This window comes from Cydia fagiglandana, chromosome 18 (assembly GCF_963556715.1).
Source record: "Cydia fagiglandana chromosome 18, ilCydFagi1.1, whole genome shotgun sequence".
Classification (NCBI taxonomy): domain Eukaryota; kingdom Metazoa; phylum Arthropoda; class Insecta; order Lepidoptera; family Tortricidae; genus Cydia; species Cydia fagiglandana.
Window position 1 is genome coordinate 14062820 of NC_085949.1, and position 20773 is coordinate 14083592.

At 38.0% G+C, this 20773-nt stretch overlaps 1 protein-coding gene and 1 long non-coding RNA gene across 2 annotated transcripts in view; one reads left to right on the forward strand and one right to left on the reverse strand.

The window, feature by feature from the left end:
• Nucleotides 1–14827, reverse strand: part of LOC134673192 (uncharacterized) — a 150871-nt gene extending 136044 nt beyond the window's left edge. The window contains exon 1 of the long non-coding RNA XR_010099429.1: nt 14400–14827. This is a non-coding gene — a long non-coding RNA (uncharacterized LOC134673192). The remainder of the gene's footprint in view (nt 1–14399) is intronic.
• The window catches only part of LOC134673175 (dynein beta chain, ciliary-like), a 75588-nt gene that overhangs the window by 36515 nt on the left and 18300 nt on the right, over nt 1–20773 (forward strand). Inside the window, exons 43-68 of the mRNA XM_063531130.1 lie at nt 317–655; nt 1177–1325; nt 2312–2530; nt 2623–2860; nt 2981–3173; nt 3436–3613; nt 4016–4144; nt 4219–4438; nt 4774–4935; nt 5021–5220; nt 5645–5811; nt 6632–6810; nt 7482–7559; nt 7812–7973; nt 8420–8562; nt 9406–9511; nt 10098–10209; nt 10839–11101; nt 11333–11413; nt 11506–11721; nt 12019–12167; nt 12550–12709; nt 13659–13825; nt 19070–19271; nt 20135–20265; nt 20342–20626. Coding sequence (XP_063387200.1) covers nt 317–655; nt 1177–1325; nt 2312–2530; nt 2623–2860; nt 2981–3173; nt 3436–3613; nt 4016–4144; nt 4219–4438; nt 4774–4935; nt 5021–5220; nt 5645–5811; nt 6632–6810; nt 7482–7559; nt 7812–7973; nt 8420–8562; nt 9406–9511; nt 10098–10209; nt 10839–11101; nt 11333–11413; nt 11506–11721; nt 12019–12167; nt 12550–12709; nt 13659–13825; nt 19070–19271; nt 20135–20265; nt 20342–20626 — 4628 coding nt within the window. The remainder of the gene's footprint in view (nt 1–316; nt 656–1176; nt 1326–2311; nt 2531–2622; nt 2861–2980; nt 3174–3435; nt 3614–4015; nt 4145–4218; nt 4439–4773; nt 4936–5020; nt 5221–5644; nt 5812–6631; nt 6811–7481; nt 7560–7811; nt 7974–8419; nt 8563–9405; nt 9512–10097; nt 10210–10838; nt 11102–11332; nt 11414–11505; nt 11722–12018; nt 12168–12549; nt 12710–13658; nt 13826–19069; nt 19272–20134; nt 20266–20341; nt 20627–20773) is intronic.

Sequence of the window (20773 nt, forward strand, 5' to 3'; positions counted from 1 at the left end):
GTTCTGATTTTTAACTGACTTGTTTATGATGTTGGCCCAATGAATAATCCAAGTTTGTGTCCAAAATGTTTGCGGTTTTTGTGATTTATGACAAAGTTGCATTCGACGCTCGAAGTCACAAACTTGGATTATTCATTGGGCCAGTATCATAAACATAAAAAACAATAATTAATGTGTTTTATCATTTAATAATAAATAAATAAAAAGTCAGCAAAAAATCAAAACTACCGGATTTGACGTAAACGCAAAATGGTACCTATAAAATTACTATTCGAAATTATATATTCTTATATCTGTGTCTCGGATTTTATTCTAGATGGTGCAACTTGTAGAACTGTTCGCCGTGCGACATTCCGTTTTCATCGACGGTTTTGCCGGCACTGGCAAATCCATGGTCTGGCAATGTCTAAATAAAACTTACACTATGTTGAAATTGAAGCCATACTATAACGACTTAGACCCTAAAGCTGTGACTAATGACGAGTTGTTCGGCATTATCAACCCCGCTACGAGAGAGTGGAAGGATGGACTTTTCTCAACCATAATGAGGGATATGGCGAACATGCCTGGCGACGGGCCTAAGTGGATTGTCCTGGATGGGGATATTGATCCCATGTGGATTGAGAGTTTGAACACCTTAATGGATGATAACAAGGTTAGATTTGTTTTTAACCGACATTAAAAATGTTTTTATGGAGAGGCGAGATTTATAAATAGTGGAAATATATCTTTTCCTAAGTCCAAATTAACTTAAATATTAAAAGGATACCTGCGTCTTTTAAGAACCGATAAAAGACTATTTCTAATAACATGACTCCAAGGCTCAAGTACCTACTATCTCGTGGAGGATCGAAAAAGCCAGATAGCAATCAAATCGGTCGACTAGAGTCAGCGGTCGGCAACCCGCGGCCCGCGGGCCGCATGCCGCCCGCCGACCTCTCGCTTGCGGCCCGCGAGCCTCCCTGTATATGCAAATACCCTGGCTGTATGCAATACTGACGAACGACAATGTCTGCTAAAGTCACAAATATTACCAAAGTGCGGCCCGCGTCATCTTCGTTAACTACTATGTGGCCCTTGGCTGCTAAAAGGTTGCCGACCGCTGGACTAGACTATTATACTTCTTACATTTACGTTACCTAATACAGAATTTTCATTTTAATTTTCTCTTGTCAGGTTTTGACTTTGGCGAGTAACGAGCGTATCGCTTTAAATAAGACTATGCGGTTACTGTTTGAGATCGCCACGTTGAGAACAGCTACGCCTGCCACTGTGTCCAGAGCTGGCATTCTATATATCAACCCTCAGGATCTCGGCTGGAATCCGTAAGTTATGTGATAATACATATGAGTCGCTTAACTTCAAACTCGGGTAAATCCATCTGGCAGATTATGCGATTTTGGTATAAAGAAAACGTAATAGGCTAGATGTTTGCTGAGAGGGTCCAATGGATTTACCCGAGTTTGAAGTTAAGCGACACATATAAACACTTGGTAAACATATACAGGGTGATTTCGGGGTCGTGGAGCAAGAGAGCCAGAGGGGCAACCGCGAAAACCGAAATTCGCAAATTGCGGGGATCTTTCTCTCTCACTCCAATGAGGGTGCAATTAGAGTGACAGAGAAAAATGCCCGCAATTTGCGAACTTCGATTTTCGCGGTTATAGCCCAGACATCATACAGAATCCAAAGATGAGCCTAATGATGTTGTTAATCATTGTTTATCACCAATAATGATGATTATTTTCCTGATGACAAGTAGGAAAAAACATTTTTGCATACAATTTGGTGACCCTACTCAATGTGACGTCTTGTCGCTTTCCATGCAGCGTATGTCAAAAGTCATAGGGTGACCATAATTACTTAGTATAACATTAATTTTACTTGAAAAATAAGAATAATTAAAGTAATTATCTTTTAATCAAATACTACCATATGATAATGTGGATCATTTACAGAGTCAGAAAAAGTGGTTCTGGATCCCAGAAATCACCCTGTATATGTCACCGTACACTCGTCAGTTTATAATATCGCTAGTTAAATTATAAACTGACGGTAGGGAAATTACAAACTAACTTTACCTACGTTAGATTATAAACTAACGGGTTCACATAATCTTACGGTGCAATCATATACAATCATATCGCTAAAATTACATCCTTATCTTCTTTTCCTATCATTCTGAAACATATAGGTATGCATTGTCCAAATTTTTCTCTTTAAATCAGGCTCTTCGTGATTTTAACACATTGTCGAAGAAACATTCGCTGTACCTATGTGTAAATACTGTAATTTCGATTTCGTATTTCAGTTTTGTGGCCTCATGGATTGATCAGAGAGGAGATGACGAGTCCGAAAAAGCCATGCTGACAGTAATGTTTGATAAGTACATTCCCTCACTTCTTGAGACTGCCAAGAGGTATAAACGCATAACTCCTTTAACCGAGCTTGCGCAAATTCAGCTGACATGCTATTTGCTCGAATGTTTCCTTAAGAAGTCTCTGTTACCATCGGAGTGTCCCAAGGAATGGTAAGTAATATTTCATTATTAGAATAAATCATCATCCGTTGATGTTTTTCTTACTTAAATGTAAAATAAAATAAGTATATTTAACTCATCAGGTACGAAATTTACTTCGTGTTTTGTGTGGTGTGGGGTTTCGGCTCCGGACTTTTCCAAGATCAACTGGTAGACTGGCGGAATGAGTTCAGCAAATGGTTCTGTAATGAGTTCAAACAGATCAAGTTTCCATCTACAGGAAACGTTTTCAGCTTCTTCATTGACCCTGAAACGAAAAAGTTCTTGCCATGGTCGGAGAAAGTGGAGCACTTCGAGTTGGACCCCGAGATACCGCTACAGGTAAGACGCCTACTATTTGTCCTCTACATTTTTACAATTAACCGCAGTAAAAGCAAAGAATCTGCTAGTGGAGCTAGGTAAAAGCGTGTGATAAAACATGATTTTACTTCTGGTTTCTAGTCATGTTTGGTATCAACATCAGAGACTACTCGCATCAAATTCTTCATGGATCTGCTGATAGCGAACGAAAGGCCGGTGATGCTTGTGGGCAACGCCGGCAGCGGCAAAACTGTGAGCGTTGGCGCAAAACTGAACGCTCTGCCGGATTCCTACGCCATTACAAATGCTCCGCTTAATTTTTATACAACATCCGGTAAGATTGTACAAGTAGCTGCAAATAAGTAATATTGAGGTTAGAGATGGAGGTATTGGTATTTGGTGTACTTATTAAAAAGGTTGTTATGAATTTTAACCCGGTTTAATTTTAACGACCACACGGTATTATATGGAAAAAAGACTTATTGTTCAGAAGGAGGCGGTGAGGCTTGAATCTTAACCATTAAAGGGTTCAAATGGTTAAATAGATAACTATCTAGTACCCTAGTGCTTAGTACAACTTTACTTTTGTTTCATAGAAATGTTACAAAAAGTGCTTGAAAAGCCGTTAGAAAAGAAATCCGGACGCAATTTCGGCCCGCCGGGAAGCAAATTCATGATATACTTCGTCGACGATATGAATATGCCCGAGGTGGACACCTACGGGACGGTGCAGCCGCACACCCTTATCAGAGAGTACATGGATTACAGACACTGGTAGAGTATATATCAAGATGCACACCTGACGATCAGCCAAAAAAAATTTAAAAATTGTTTGATATTATGCCATCGACCGATTTCTACCGCGCACCGCATCGTTTCCTGTCGACAGGGCGATCAGTTCACCCTTACACCTCGGAACCTAAATGGTAGCGCACAGTATGAAGGATCTTCCTTAAAAAAATATATTCGGCACGGATGATGGGGGGTGATGGAACAAAACTTTGAGTAGGTGTGCCTATTCGAGGGGAAATTTTTATAAAAGGTCCCAGTGGGCACATTGTACTAAAAATAACATATGTATGTATATTAAAAAAAAAGAAAACGATGAGAACGTAAATATTGAATTCTGCTACTGATTACAACGGCAATAATTGTTTTTTATTTATACTTTTATAGGTATGATCGACAGAAGCTGTCGTTAAAGGAAATTTCAAATTGCATGTTTGTCTCATGCATGAATCCAACCGCTGGGTCATTCTCTATCGATCCACGCTTGCAAAGGCACTTCTGTACCTTTGCTGTGAGGTAAGTCCCGAATGATTAATCAATGAAATCGTTGAAATACACTCATTGAACAGTTATTAACCAGTGTATTTTAGTTTCCCAGCTCTGGACGCCTGCTTCCACATCTACAAACAAATTTTGTCGCAGCACTTGGTCAATCCTGCGAACAAATTCGGACCACCTGTGTCGCGCTACGCTGAGATACTAGTCAACACAGCTCTCGCGTTACATAGCAAATTGGCTTCTATGTTCTTGCCAACAGCGATTAAATTTCACTACATATTTAACTTAAGAGATCTCTCCAATATATTCCAGGTATTTTATCGAATCGGCACGTTATTCAAAAAACTTGTTTCATTAATAGCGTAGTTCATATCAGATATTATGTTCTTGCTTCGATCTTTGATTACATTTTTCTCGATGAGTGTGAATCCTAGCTCCCTTTCTCCGCAAAATCTAGAAAACATGGTTTTTCAGCAGGGTAACGTGTGGTCAAAGTATGTAGATATTCAGAATTGCTTCTTTTATTACTCTTTTTCCCTCTTCTCTTCTTTAATGTAGACAGCCTGAAATGTAATTAATATTAAGGAGATCATCTGAATTTTTACAATTATTATACCTGATGCTATATATAGACAATATTGTTATAGGGAATTCTATTCACGACAGGAGATGCGATAAAAACACATTCAGAATTAGTGAGGCTGTGGTATCACGAAGCTACCCGCGTGTATTCAGACAAATTTGTAGATGCCGTGGATATTGATGCATTCAACAAACTAATACAGGACGTGATCAAAAAAAATTGTGAAGTATGTATAATTTTTGATATACCTACCTAATATTTCTTATGATTTCTTATTCGTACAGACAGGTAAAAGTAACTTTTCTACATAGGAATTTGACGAAAACGTGGTATTTGAAAAACCACTAATTTTCTGCCATTTCGCGGAAGGAGTGGGTGATCCAAAATACTTCCCTATAAAAGATTGGCCACAAATCAAGAAGCTACTTGATGAATCTTTGGCCGGTTATAATGATTTGGTTGCTACAATGAACTTGGTGCTTTTCGAGGATGCGATGTATCATATTTGCAGGTACATATAGTGAAAAAGACTTATGTTTTTAATTATTGTTTGCTAGCACTACTCGAATGTTAAGTGTTACTGAGTGATACTTATTAAATTAAATATGCCACGCGCAGTACCAATAAAGCAACTACAATAGTAACCAAAAAGTTTCTTGAAGGTAAACTTATCGTGCACTTTCGTTCAGGGTTATTCGCACTTTTACCACCAAGTTATCATATCACTTATCAAGTTATCACTTGAAGAACGAATAATTAAATTAATCTAAACGTATAATTAAATTTTTGATGTAAAGTACCATATTTTACAACTTATAATATCCGTAACTAATTCGTAAGTTAGCAACTTATTTAAATATTTATCATTATCGCTATTTCGACCGGCATTGTATTATTCTCAGTTCCCGGCAGTAATGTACTATTTATTTGTGTAGGATCAATCGTATTCTTGAAGCTCCTAGAGGTAATGCGCTGCTGGTCGGCGTGGGAGGCTCAGGAAAGCAATCTTTGTCAAGACTGTCGTCATTTATTTCCTCGCTGGAAGTGTTCCAGATTCAGTTACGAAAAGGCTACTCCTCGACTGACTTGAAAGCAGATTTAGGTAAGCGTATAGGCCTTAAATAATACCTACTTTTCTAAAAGCCGATAAGTATAAGACGAAATAGGGAATTGCCACTATACTTGTATTATAAACTGTGTGAGGTATGCAATAAAGAATATTATATGTATAAGTTGTATTGTATAATTCTTATCCCGTCCGAGGTGTATGTAAGTACAAAGCTTTTTTTTTAAAAAAAGGTCGGAAATAATTATTAAACTACGCGCAGGCTGGCAATGTTGGATTGGACGTAATTCGATTGCCGATGCAGGTGCGCATCGCAAAAGAGCACGCTACACGTTAATGTCAATATTTCCACGCATGGTATAAAAAAAGTGATTTTGCCTTTCGAGAATTATTAGTAGAGATGCACCGGATATCCAGTTACTATCCGGTATCCGGCCTATCCGGCCATTATTTTACTATCCGGCCGGATACCGGATAGTAACATTGCTTGATTTCGGAGTAAACAAATTGGATTTAAGAATCAGACACGGTCATAATCGTACTTGTTTATTATTTTAAAACAATTTTATCATTCCACTGACTTGCACGCGCACTCATTTCGAACCCAGAAATGAGTCCGCGCGAACGTTTACTAGGAAACCGGTCAAACCATCAGAATGCGCTCCTGAAAATCCTAAATGTAGGTATAGTTCCGCTGGCCGAATATTCGGCGGCCGGATACCGGATATTCGGCCGATGGTCAGGCCGACTATCCGGTATCCCGTATCCGGCCAAACAACTATCCGTTGCATCTCTAATTATTAGTAGGTAACTTTGAATTTTACATACTTTAATTCGATATTTTCTATGACTTTAGCGGTTTTATACATAAAAGCTGGTGTGAAGAGCATCGGCAACGTGTTCCTGATGACGGATGCCCAGGTGGCGGAAGAACGGTTCCTGGTGCTAATAAACGACCTATTAGCTTCCGGAGAGATACCGGACTTGTTTGCCGAAGATGAAACGGAGAATATTATTAACGGCGTACGAGCCGAGGTAAATTTGGAGTTATATACTATAGAAGTATAGACCGACCGCTTAAATAAGTCCTCGCCTGCGCGGTACGGGGGCGACGGGGAAGGATGACTCAGCGCGGCAGGCGTACGGCGCCCTCACCTTCAACCGCCACCCTTAGTCGTCCCACCCCGTCGCCCCCGTACCGCGTAGGCGAGGACTTATTTAAGCGGTCGGTCTATAACCATTTTCCATGCGAAGAATTTCAACCTTAGAATTCGCATTTAAGGTTCGAATATGATTGGAGTTTCGAAAAATGTGACTCGTTTTCTAATGAATTACCAAACCTAAACTACTTTTACGGAATATAGTATTTAGATTTTTTGAAAAAACCTTATTTATTGGTGCGGCCTGGAAAAGGTTAAATATAAGCTATTGCTTTCCGCCCAAGTTCTAGTAAAGCTCAAATTCAGTTCAGTGAGGTGCAACAGCCGCCAGTGTGGAGGTACTATTCAGAGATTAAAACTTGAGCTTGTCGCTTAGGGTAGTATTCCACCTGTCAAATATTTGATCAAATGTGGCTACGATACAAATGCAAATTTGATCAAATATTGTACAGGTGGAATAGGTACCACCCTTCCATTTACTTTTTAGTTATAACCAATTCATATAGTATTTTGATTGAACGTATTTATCCGACATGTCTTTTCCAGACTAAAGCTAGCGGTGTGATGGACACGAGAGAGAACTGCTGGCGATTCTTTATCAACAAAGTTCGGACCATGTTAAAGGTACAGTCTTGTTTCTTAACGATTGCATGGTATATATTGTTTGTCTCAATGTGTTATGGGCTAAAAGCCTGTAATATACGTTTTAAGCATTGCCTGTTCATGACCACGTACGGCACGTACTGATTGCTATTTGTGTAGAAACCGCTATCGAGATCCACTACCTTCTGGTCAAAAGTTTAAGTGAACTTAAACTTTTAGTCGGTGGTATATTTAATTTGCAAAAAATGAATGAAACTAGCTCCATAATATCAGGTGGTGTTATGTTTCTCGCCGGTGGGCGCCACGCTCCGAATCCGCGCGCGCAAGTTTCCCTCCATCGTCAACTGCACTGCGATCAACTGGTTCCACGAATGGCCCGCTGAAGCCCTGAAATCTGTCTCCAGGCGTTTCCTAGCTGAAGTGGATTCTTTACCGGTACCCTAATATTTGGCCTTGTGCGATACGAATTGCTTCTTCTTTACATATAATTGTATGCTTGATTATATGATGCTGGCTCACAACTGTAGCATAGTTGAATAATTATTAATTATTCATAAACCTTAATGCTTTAAAGACCTTAAAATCTCTTCAAATAAATAATTAATTGTCTTTATAAACATAAAATATTGCTTTATAAACACTGCTATTTACAGTATTTACACAATTCAAAAAAAGCTTAAGGTAATTCGCCAGTAACTTGCCGCCCTAAACTAAAAATGGATTCTATTCACCTATAAACAGAATTCATTTTAGTATAAGGCGGCTTGTTATTGAAGAATGGCCGGATATTGAAACCTTATACTAAAATTAATTATGTTTATACGTGAATAGAAATCATTTGGAGGCCAACTGGCGAATTACCCTATTTAAATTTTCCACAGCCAGACTTCGTACAGCCCGTGTCGGATTTCATGTCGCACGTCCATCAAAGTGTGAACTTAATGTCTGCTATTTATTTCCAAAACGAACGGAGATACAACTACACAACGCCGAAGACTTTCCTTGAACAAATCGCTCTGTATGGGTGTGTATGCTTAATATAATTATAAAAAAAACTATCATACATTTGTTATTACGCCATTTGATGTATTATTATAGAAGAAGAAGAAGAAATACATTTATTTTAACGTCACAACATAGTACATGTAAAAAAAAGAAAAGTATGCAGACATAAAACAGATTAGGACGCTAAAATAGGATCCCCACTCAGCATGATGCCGCGGCAGACCGTGGCGCTGGTTTTCTGTGGGGACCTGTCTTAATCTAAAATTGAATGGCGACACGTATTACGCCAACGACACACAAGTAAATTATTTACATTGATAAAAAAAAAAAACATGTACATGTATTATATGTTATAATGTAAGTCTAGTACGCAGCCTACTTCTTTTGCTAGTTATTTTATTCTAGGCAGGTCTCAGTTCTAACCTAACCAAACCCATTTATGTAATGTAACTATTATGCCACACAATTATGTGTTGTAACTTGTTATAACAAATAATATGCTTTTGAGTATGTAATAATTATGGCAATATACCTATATTAGACGAAGTGTAAGTATACCTTATGACCATTTTACCAATAATAACATTATGAAAACCGTTAATTAGGTATTACGGTGGTATGCCGGTCATTTATTAATTTATTCAAAATAGCGATATGTGACGTTATCTATGAAAAGGGACCTTATTGTCGATGGTGCTTACGCTATTATCAACGATGCTCCGATATAAATACAATGCCGCGCGACGCTGTGCGGCGTAAGCGCCATCGACAATAAGGTCCCATTTCATAGATAATGCCCCATATATCAAACTATAATATATGAAAAGTAATTATAACAAATGTAATGCGCCCCTCTGTACAGTAAACTGCTGAATGAGAAGACGAAGAACCTGCATTTGATGATCACTAGGTTAGAGAACGGATTGGAGAAACTGGCGTCATGTGCGGCCGATGTCGCCGTGTTAAAGGTGAAATGTGAACAATTGGGTACTTTCCTATACTTAAATTATTTCACACCGTGAACGAAATAAAGCACCAGATAATTATTAGAAAAACATAGCAGTTATTTTTAAACATAATTTATATTTAATAAATCGGATGGGAGTACCTATAAAAAGTAGGTGAGTCGACTGTGACGTCACTACACAAGTTATCATATAAATTCTATATTAGTAAATCGTTTTGTCAGTTCTAAAAAAGAAGCTGATTTGACTAGTAGGAAAGTAGCCAATTGTGTGAAAGTATGATATCTCTGAATAATCTCAATTTAATTATGTAGTTGCTTGATGAGAATGGAAAGCCTAAAAAGTATTAGATACTTTTTTTACTGCGGGCGATTTATTTAGGTGCTTTTAAAACACATGAAAAAAAGTGGCATGGTGCACAATTTAAGTAGGTAATAGAGTTTTTTAGACGAGTTAAACCATACCTAGTAGAATTTTATTTTATAGAAAAAAGTAAGAAACAAGATTTTAAAACCCTGTTACACAACAGGTTACGATATTTAGAAAGAATAAAGTACGTAAAATTATAAACAAAATATTATTTGTACAGGTGACGTTAGCGGAACAAGAAATTATATTAAAAGTAAAAAATAAGGCGGCTGAAGAGCTTATCGAAGTGGTAGGCGCAGAGAGCGAGAAAGTGTCGAAGGAAAAGGCATTTGGTATTTACATATTGTTTTTTTTTTATCTTAATACCTTTAAACAAGCCATTTTTGTATATTATTACCTATTAATAAAGGTGTCCCAAAAATAACGCAAGATTTGAATTTAATGGAAAACAGCTTTTTTATCGTAATAATATTATTTGTTTATAAAATTATAAACTACTTACACTAAATAGGGTTATGTTATGTGTGGGTTATGACAATCGATATATGTTTATATATTTCGGGGATATCGGAAACAGCTCAAAAGATTTCGAAGAAATTAGCTATACGGGGGTTTTCCGGGGCGAAAAATCGATCTAGATAGGTCTTATCTCTGGGAAAACGTGCGTATTTCAGTTTTTATATGTTGTTTGTCCCAGATATTAAAAATGAAATAAATTAAGTATATACCTACTTAATATACATAAAACGACTTCCCTTCGCTTTGTTGAAATACATTGGTTTAACGAGTGTAGGACGCCAATTCTGCTCATCGCTTAAAAAAATACTAAATGCATCTGCTTGACTCGATTGTGCGAAAGCAATATTCATCTAACCTACCATCCTTTATTGAGATCATTTGATCCAACCATCCTTTATTGAGACCAGTCCGGTATCCTTATGACGTTTTAATCTAATAACAGCTGCCGAGGAGGAGAAGAAAGTAAAAGTTATTGAAGAAGACGTCACAATAAAGGCTAAGATATGCGCGGACGATCTGGCCAAGGCTGAGCCGGCCCTTTTAGCTGCCCAAGAAGCCTTGAACACCTTAAATAAGAACAACTTGACTGAGTTGAAAGCCTTTGGGTCTCCCCCTGAGGCCGTGGTTACTGTCACAGCGGCCGTGTTGGTGTTAATGGCGAAGAAGGGAAAAATTCCTAAAGATCGGTCATGGAAAGCTAGTAAGGTAAATACTATAGATATATTACAATCTTTAGGTACTCCATGTCCAGTCACCACACGGCGCTGTTATGCCATTTAGGGTCTTGCTAAATTGGAAATTCTATTGCGTAAGTATTAAACAACTAAATGGCGTGTAACACACGCAGGTTTCTAATTGAAAACAATTGGGATACTTCCTACTATATTCCGTGAGTTGAAAAATATTTTAATGTTATCAAATTGTCATTTATTTTAGATTATGATGGCGAAAGTTGATCAGTTTTTATATGATCTTGTCTACTACGACAAGGAAAACATACATCCAGATGTCATCAAGGTATGTTCTGAACGACTATATCTCTATTGGTGTATATTGAAAAATAGCCTGACAAAATAATGAAAGTGATTTGCATGAATTATTTTTACCAGGCAGTTCTACCGTACCTCAAGGATCCAGATTTCAATCCAGAGGTTATCAGATCAAAGTCGGCGGCTGCAGCCGGTCTCTGCTCTTGGGTTATCAACATCTGCAAATTCTACGACGTGTTCGTCGTTGTAGAGCCCAAGAGAAGGGCTTTAAATGCTGCAAACGCAGAGTTACAAGCAGCTAGGGACAAATTATCATTCCTAACTGATCAAATTAAGGTACTTACGTGTTTCTAACTTTTAGACTTCAATCAGAATGTTTTTTCAAACACTGACAGCTTTATCAAAATACCCAAGAAGAGTCAACTGAATTGCAAAAAAAAAAAACATAATTAAAACCGTTAATGACCTGCAATTAGTCTAAGTTAATTGATTGATGAACACCAGAGTTTGTGTTCAATTTTGGAATCTTTCGCTTGCTCTGGTATCAATATGAGCACGAGCGGTTAAACAACAACTTTGCCCCGTTGTAAAACAAATATATCCAAGTGGTCAAACTTGCTTTGTGCTTTATAGGAATTAGAAGAAAAATTAGGAGTTCTAATGAAAGCTTTCCAAGAAGCCGTGAATGAAAAAATGAAATGCCAGGCCGAAGCTGACGCTACCAATGCTACCATTGATCTAGCCAATAGGCTGGTGAATGGGTTGGCTTCTGAGAAAATCAGGTGGGATACTTGTATTTTTCATTACTGTGCTTTATTTACTTTCTTTTATATGTTTAAGTCGATATTGTGTTGAAATACGGGTGGATTATCGTTACCATACCTATTACCTACGTACCGTAAAAGTAAAAAACTTTGCCCCTAAACTTAACTGCCCACCGAGTCACAGTTCAGAAAAAAGCGAAATAACTTAAAGTAATTCTTCAGAAAGTTTTATACTTTTAGGGTATTTCCATTCTTTCAATTGTTGGATACTTATACTCATGCATATTCGTCGGTTTGCGTCTAGATATCTTTTCACAAGGAATCTCTTCGAGTTACCCGTAGCAAAAACGGTGGGAAATATTACCTTTCAGTATTTGATAACGCCTTACCTCGTCTCCAGATGGTCGGCAACGGTGGTGAATCTCAAAGAGTCTGGTAAGATGTTGCCAGGTGACGTTCTGTTAGTCACCGCCTTCATTTCATACGTGGGTTGCTTCATGCGGCGCTACAGGCTGCTGCTCATGAATGAAGACTGGGTTCCGAACCTTGCGAAGACTAACGTGAGTATTTTTAACTTAAGCTTCTTTATCATTTGAATGTGAAAGTGTAATTGTGGTCAATCAACTGAAATAAATGTCATATACTATGAAAAAGTGACCAACGCCTCCAGTGCCCCAGGCTGAAATCGAACCACCGTCCTCTGCTATCGCGGCAGGTGCCTGTGTGGGGGTCCCTTTGTTTCCCATAAAGTTTTAAGTCATAATGTATTGATTGTCATATTATCGTTAGTCATAAACTCATAAAACTGAAACCGTTAACTTTTCAGGATTTTTGTAAGGTTATTCTATAGATGGGTTAGGTTAAGTTAGGTTTGTCTTATGGCAATCCTGAAAAGTTACGCGTTTTTGAGAAAAACCAATTATGACTAACGAAAATTCGGACAAACAATACATTATGACTTAAAACTATTTGGGAAACAATAGAGACCCGCCTGTGTGTGCGCTGCCCTTAAAATTTTTTTATAGTTTTTAATTTAACTGTATTTTACCGTTCTGTTGCAATGCACGATTACCCATGCCAAATTGCAACTTTCTAGCACTAACAATCACGGAGCAAAGCCGCGGACAGACAAACAGACGGACATGGCAAAACTATAAGAGTTTTTAAGTAACTACGAAACCCTAAAAAGGTAGAGTAGACACAGTCAAATATTGGTCCAAAAAATTAGGCGTTAAATACGTCACTCATGGGCGTATTCAAAGCCTAATTTTTGTGTATTCTCCTTATCATACTTTCTTACCCCCTTATTCATAAACGTTTACTAAAGTTAACTAGCCGATAATAATCGTTTGTCACTTTCCATCATACCAATACATCGGAAAGGGACAAACGATTATTATCGGCTTGTCAACTTTAGTAAACGTTTATGAATAAGGGGGTTATTCTTTAGGTTCTTAGTTATATTATTTATCACTTGATCTAAAAATTAACTAATATGGTTACATCCAGCCTAAAATCGAGACTACGCCGGACCTGGACCCGTTGTCGATGCTGACGGACGACGCGCAGGTGGCCACGTGGAACAACGAGGGGCTGCCCACCGACACCATGAGCACGGAGAACGCCACCATCCTCACCAATTCCGCTCGCTGGCCGCTCATGATCGACCCTCAGCTGTAACTGCTTTTACTTGACCCTTTTCCAGGCATTATACGATATATCGACCACATGCGCTCCAAAAGAATTTCAATTTTAGCATTCCGATTTAAGGTTTAAATTAGATTGCACTTTCGGAAAACGACTTGCCTTCAAATGAATCATCAAAGCTGGATTAATTGGAACATATCTAGATTTTTTGGGAAAACCTTGTTGGTTGATGCGGCCTGGAAAAGGGTTAAATTATTTAGAAGTTTATTGTAATGACATATATTGAGAGAATATTTTAGCTGCTATAGTCGACCTTTGATACTAATGTTTTAATATTTATGCCAAAGAGAATAGAGTGTATAGAGACTTACTGTCATGGTAAATTATGTAGCCACAGTGCCAACAGTACCTTCTTGAAGCCACAGTACATTTACTGCCATCTCTCGACAGAAGATTAAAACTGTTAAAAAGGCCATTTGACTTTGATCCTTATTCTTTCACTGATATGTGTTAACTTGTTACCTAAATTATTAATATTAACGCCATCTACTCGAGAGTAGGCTGAAGGTTATGGCGCCATCCCTCGAAAAGATTGTAGTATACAGTCAGCAGCAGAAGTCGCTATACACTCCAGGTGCTCAAAGAGAGGTAAACGTTTAAACTGTCAAAAAGTTGTTGACTGTCATGGTAGTATTTACTTGTGAGCGCTCAACCTGTCACAAATATGTTAACAGTCGCTATTCATTAATTTCTACACTTACAACAAGTCATTGATACCTTAGCTGTCAAAAAACCAATGGTATCTAAGCGGTCAACGTGTCAAATATATCTGAACAATATGGAAAAATAGACTTTAAAGCATACAAGTATGGTCGAATATTGAATGAAAGATAGTCATGCTAATTTCAGGTAAAGCGTTTTGACAATCATCGAAAGCAGTACAGTCTTGTCATCACATACATCTATCTCACGTTTTGCCCTTCAACCATTTGACAGGAGCCTCTCGGTCAACTTACTGCAAACTATTTCTTTTAACAGAATCGTTAGACGAATGACACATAGCAAAAGCTAACTGAAGCTGAATTTAGAGCCAATTGTCAAGGCACGTTGTGGTCTCAGTAACAGGCGTTTGCTTTTCAAAGCAGAGACCGCGGGTTCAAATCTCAGTGGTACGCACCTAGAGATTACAGCTTTTTTTTTTTGGGTTTCATTTCTATTATTAATTTGTGGCTTCTGGTTTTATGTTAATTTCGCATTAGTTTATATAATTTTTGAAGATATGTCAGATGTAGCGTAATATGTACGACTTTCTATCAGGACTTTGTAGGTTTGAACCCGCAGTAAGCGTTACTTAGATTACTCCTGTGCGGAATGCCATTTGATATTTACTGCTAGGTTGGATATGTTTAACACCTTTACCCGTGCTCCTCACGTGGGGCCACGGCTAGCCTCTATTACAAAGCCATAAAGTTTAGGTACATGTCAGATTGGGACAGTGAACGTGTTACGTTTCAATTCAATTATTTTCTCCTTCGTTATTCGATTCGGGGGATAAAACACAAAAAAAGAATAAAACTGGGCAAGTGCGAGTCGGACTCGCGCACGAAGGGTTCCGTACCATAATGCAAAAAAGGCAAAAAGAAACGGTCACCCATCGAAGTACTGACCCCGCCCGACGTTGCTTAACTTCGGTCAAAAATCGCGTTCGTTGTATGGGAGCCCCACTTAAATCTTTATTTTATTCTGTTTTTAGTATTTGTTGTTATAGCGGCAACGGAAATACATCATCTGTGAAAATTTGAACTGTCTAGCTATCACGGTTCGTGAGATACAGCCTGGTGACAGACGGACGGACGGTCGGATGGATGGACGGACGGACGGACAGCAGAGCTGAGTCTTAGTAATAGGGTCCCGTTTTACCCTTTGGGTACGGAACCCTAAAAATGCTGGTCTCTTCGAAAACTTACTAAATTAAATTAAAGGACATGAAAACAATGCATTTTATTAATTTTAGACATCATGTTTCATAGTAACATTTATTGCTTAAGACCTACACAATCGATATCTAAATAGAAATAGTCTTAGTTTTATTTTTCAAAACGTTCAGGGTTCGATTCCCGAGCTGAGTACACATTTTTTTTAAATGTATGAATGAAGTATTTCGTGTTACTAAAATCGATGACATGATTCCTAAGAAGAGATCGGTGTATAATCTTATTATCCCATCAAAAACATAAATGTAAAAAAGGAGAGCCAAGTTCAATACAAAAATTATGCTTGGCTGTGGGGTTCGCCGCAAAAAGAATGGAGATCTAAATGAGTGCCAAGTTCTATGCAAAATCCAAATATGTATTTATAGGAACAAAATAACATAATAAACAAGTATTAAACTCTATTTCTTTGCTTTATTGGATACCTACAACAATTGCTGTTATTTAAAAAAAATACGAGATCTTAAAGCAGGTTAGATTTGACTTGGCCAGTTTTCATTACATCAGTCATTTTATAAAGTTATTCAACATATATATTTTGTAATTCTGATAAAAACTGGCCAAGCCAAATCTAACCTACTTTAAGATCTCACATTTTTTTTAAATAACAGCAATTGTTATAGGTATCCAATAAAGCAAAGAAATAGAGTTTAATACTTGTTTATTATGTTATATTGTTCCTATAAATACATATTTGGATTTTGCATAGAACTTGGCACTCATTTAGATCTCCATTCTTTTTGCGGCGAACCCCACAGCCAAGCATAATTTTTGTATTGAACTTGGCTCTCCTTTTTTACATTTATGTTTTTGATGGGATATCAATACTTTTTGTAAAGAAAACTAGGCAGGTATTGAGATTTAATGTTTTTTCTTGTGTTTCCGCTGCATGTTTTTTACTTCTGTTCTTTGTATAAATTATGTGGTGCCGCGCGCCGCCAACGACACACCGTTGGCCGGTTGTTTAGCGCGTATTACAGGTTTTTTGTATGGGGACCAGTGGCGGCGCGTCAAACATATCCATAGGCAAGCCGGGGGTAATTTGGCTTACATATTTCCTTTACAACTCTGCTCAAACGTCCAAAAACAGGCAAGCCGGTGGGAATCGGCTTTTATGGACGCGCCGCCACTGATCGGGACCCCCCTTATTTTTTAACTTTTTTTATTTTTAGATTTTTTCCTACGCTTACACACAATTACCGAGCTGAATTCCAAATTTCATCCTTCTAGGTCATCTGGAAGTAGGTTAGGTTTAGGTACTATATGTCAGTCACAATAAAAAAGAAATTTGTATGGGGACTCCCCCTATTTATTAACTTTTTTTTGTTTTTAGATTTTTTCCTACGCTTACAAATTTCATCCTTCTAGGTCATCTGGAAGTAGGTTAGGTTTAGGTACTTATATGTCAGTCACAATAAAAAATGGTTTTTTTGTATGGGGACCCCCCCTATTTTATAACTTTTTTTATTTTTAGATTTTTTCCTACGCTTTCACACAATAACTGAGCTGGATTCCAAATTTCATCCTTCTAGGTCATCTGGAAGTAGGTTAGGTTTAGGTACTATAAGTCTGTCAGTCAGTCTTAAAATTTACGACTTTTTGACCTTCATATCTTTATAACCGTTTGAGCTAGCTTCATGAAATTTGGGCTTCTAGATGTCCTTATGGATACAATTAAACACACGTAGTTTTATGTGTTTACGTTAAAGATGTTTTGAGTTAAAGAAGGGTCAAAAGTGGCACCAAGTGGTTCGTGTAATATTACACTTGGCGCTGGCTAGCCAGTTCCTTTGCTTGAACTTGGCTTGACACGCTGCCGCGTGTCTAGATATAGTATCAGATTTTCCCATACTGGCCGATCTAAATGGGCCACCCTGTATAGTATATTTTAGTACAATAAGCGGGCTAAATAAATATATTAACATAGGTATATAATATGCTCTAAGGTTTGGAAGAACAGCCGCATATGACAGTTAAAATAAAAAAAACCGATCATTCTCGTAGAACCTACTTATTTATTGTCTAAGTTTGACACTTAACGATAAAATACTTCTTTAAGAAAGGAGGTGTCAATTCGTAGTGCTACAGTATTTATTTTAAAGTTAAACAGATAAAATGTTGATGCTTAGTTACCATTGAAATAACAACTGCTTAGCAACTGGTGGCACCCTGGCTGCTGACGTACGTGATTGGCAGTGCGTGTAGGTATTAATGACAGCAGCTTGAATTTGAGTGCTTAGTTACCACTGACGTTTTAACCGTTATTGTCATTATGATTAAATAAGGGTGTATGTGTTAAAGAAAAACTCAGATGTTAAGGTATATGTGACGAACTGAAAGCCTACGTGAAAATGACAACTTAGATGTCCTTATTTTTGTGACGATTGAAGTTTATATGTTTTCTTGGACACCTTGCCCGCTCAGGTATATCTGCTGCTGACTGTACCTTTGGCCTAGTATCGAGTAGATAACCTGAATATTAATAATATTTAAGAAATTAACACATATCAGTGAAAGAATAAGGATCAAAATCAAATGGCGTTCTAACAGTTTAATCTTTCGTCGAAAGATGGCAGTAAATGTACTGTGGCTCCAAGTACTGTGGGCACTGAGACTACATAATTTACCTCTAGTAGTAACATAGTGTACACATAATACTTTGACAAACCGCCTCTATATCAAATTATCTTTGCTTATACTATGCTAGAAGCTAAGATTACCCATGATGATAGCGAATTTAGGTTTCCAGCTTCTATTTCTATGCAAAATGGGGATGGTCCTTATTTTTGTGACGATTGAAGTTTATATGTTTTCTTGGACACCTTGCCCGCTCAGGTATATCTGCTGCTGACTGTACCTTTGGCCTAGTATCGAGTAGATAACCTGAATATTAATAATATTTAAGAAATTAACACATATCAGTGAAAGAATAAGGATCAAAATCAAATGGCGTTCTAACAGTTTAATCTTTCGTCGAAAGATGGCAGTAAATGTACTGTGGCTCCAAGTACTGTGGGCACTGAGACTACATAATTTACCTCTAGTAGTAACATAGTGTACACATAATACTTTGACAAACCGCCTCTATATCAAATTATCTTTGCTTATACTATGCTAGAAGCTAAGATTACCCATGATGATAGCGAATTTAGGTTTCCAGCTTCTATTTCTATGCAAAATGGGGATGCTTGGTTTTGATACGAATACTAAACGCTACTTATTTGCTTGACATACTGGTATAAAAATAATAACTAAAGCAGAATATAATGTTTCTGATTCAAGGCAAGGACTAAAATGGATTAAATCAAGGTACGGCGACAGTCTAGCAGTGGTTCGCTTGACAATGCGTAACTACCTCGATCGCATAGAGAGAGCTGTTAGTAACGGAGAAATCGTCCTTTTGGAGAATATTGGAGAAACTGTCGACGCTGTGTTAGAACCGTTGCTGGGGCGCGTTCTAATCAGGAAAGGCAAGGTCTTGAAGGTAAGGAAAGAAGGCAAGATTAGTCGAGCGGAAAATGTTGTACTAGAGTTAGACCAAGATAACTCTGCAACGATTTTGAGAGCCCAGACTGTTCGACTGTTATTTATACGTCATAAATCCATAGAAGTATGACGTTTTAAATAGCCCTTGTACAGTCTGGACTATCAAAACCGCTGCAGACTTATCCTGGTCTAACTCTATTTATTAACCTTTTCGACGCCGTGTCAAATACAAAAGCTGTCACTCGGACGCCACGTCACGACAGTGTCAAAACTGAAATTGAACTTTATGCATATGCACGTAGGTCTATGTTGCTCTGTGGTCTGTGACCGATGCATCCGTCTTTAGCGTTGGACCTGCGGTGCGGATATATCGGTCATTGGCGTCCAGAAGGTTAATAGGATTGAAAATATAAGTTACCTACTGCTTAACTTCGAGCAACACCGCGAAGGGAGACGGCATTCGTAGCATTTCCCCTCTGTCAAAGCATAGGTACAACTGTACCTATGGCGGTGCGTGTTGTGATCCGTACACAAAAAGAGATCTAGGTATGCAAGATTTGTCTTTAACGTGTTATTTTCTTTGTATTTGTGTCGTCATTACAGATTGGATTTTGTATGTAGTAAGTGAGAAGTGCGACTTTGTGCAGGTTTCCCCCGCAAACTTGGCAGAATGATTTGTACGGTAAGATATCGCTTGGGCTTCTCCCTTCTGACTTGTCGGAAGCCGGTGTTACTCGAAGCTGATAACATTTGGGTGAACTACTGAACGATTTGTGATTTTATCTTGATTAATCTAAACTAACACGATTTGCACTAACACTATATGTATAGTATGATTTGTGATTTTGTTATGTTTTTCAGATAGGCGACAGGGAAATAGATTATAGCCCAAGTTTCCGACTGATACTTCAAACGAAACTGGCCAATCCACATTACCAACCTGAAATGCAGGCTCAGTGCACTCTCATTAATTTCACCGTCACTAAAGATGGGTTAGTAAAAACTAGTTTAAAAACTGGACAAAATATTAAACGTTCATTGTCTTTAACGATTTATAATTACTTATAGGCTCGAAGAGCAACTTTTAGGCGAAGTAGTGAAAGCTGAAAGACCAGACTTGGAAATGTTGCGTGCTGGTCTTACCAAACAGCAGAACGAGTTCAAGATCACCCTCAAAACCCTCGAAGATGACTTGCTGAAGCGCCTGGCGAACGCTGGCGCGGATATTCTCAGCGACTCTGCGTTGGTGATCAATTTGGAGACCACTAAAAAAACCGCTGCAGATATCGAAGCTAAAGTAGAGGAGGGTAAAATTACTACGGTAAAGATTGACGATGCTCGAGAAAAATACAGGTTTGTCTAATTTATCATTTAGAATCTGCCACATTTGGACGTGGACTCTAGGTTTGACCCCATCCACGATTGAGCAGTATGGGGAGTAAATAATGGAAGCCGTTTGATTTCTTCCGAAGTAGGTATTTTGCTTTTCGTGGGTGACAC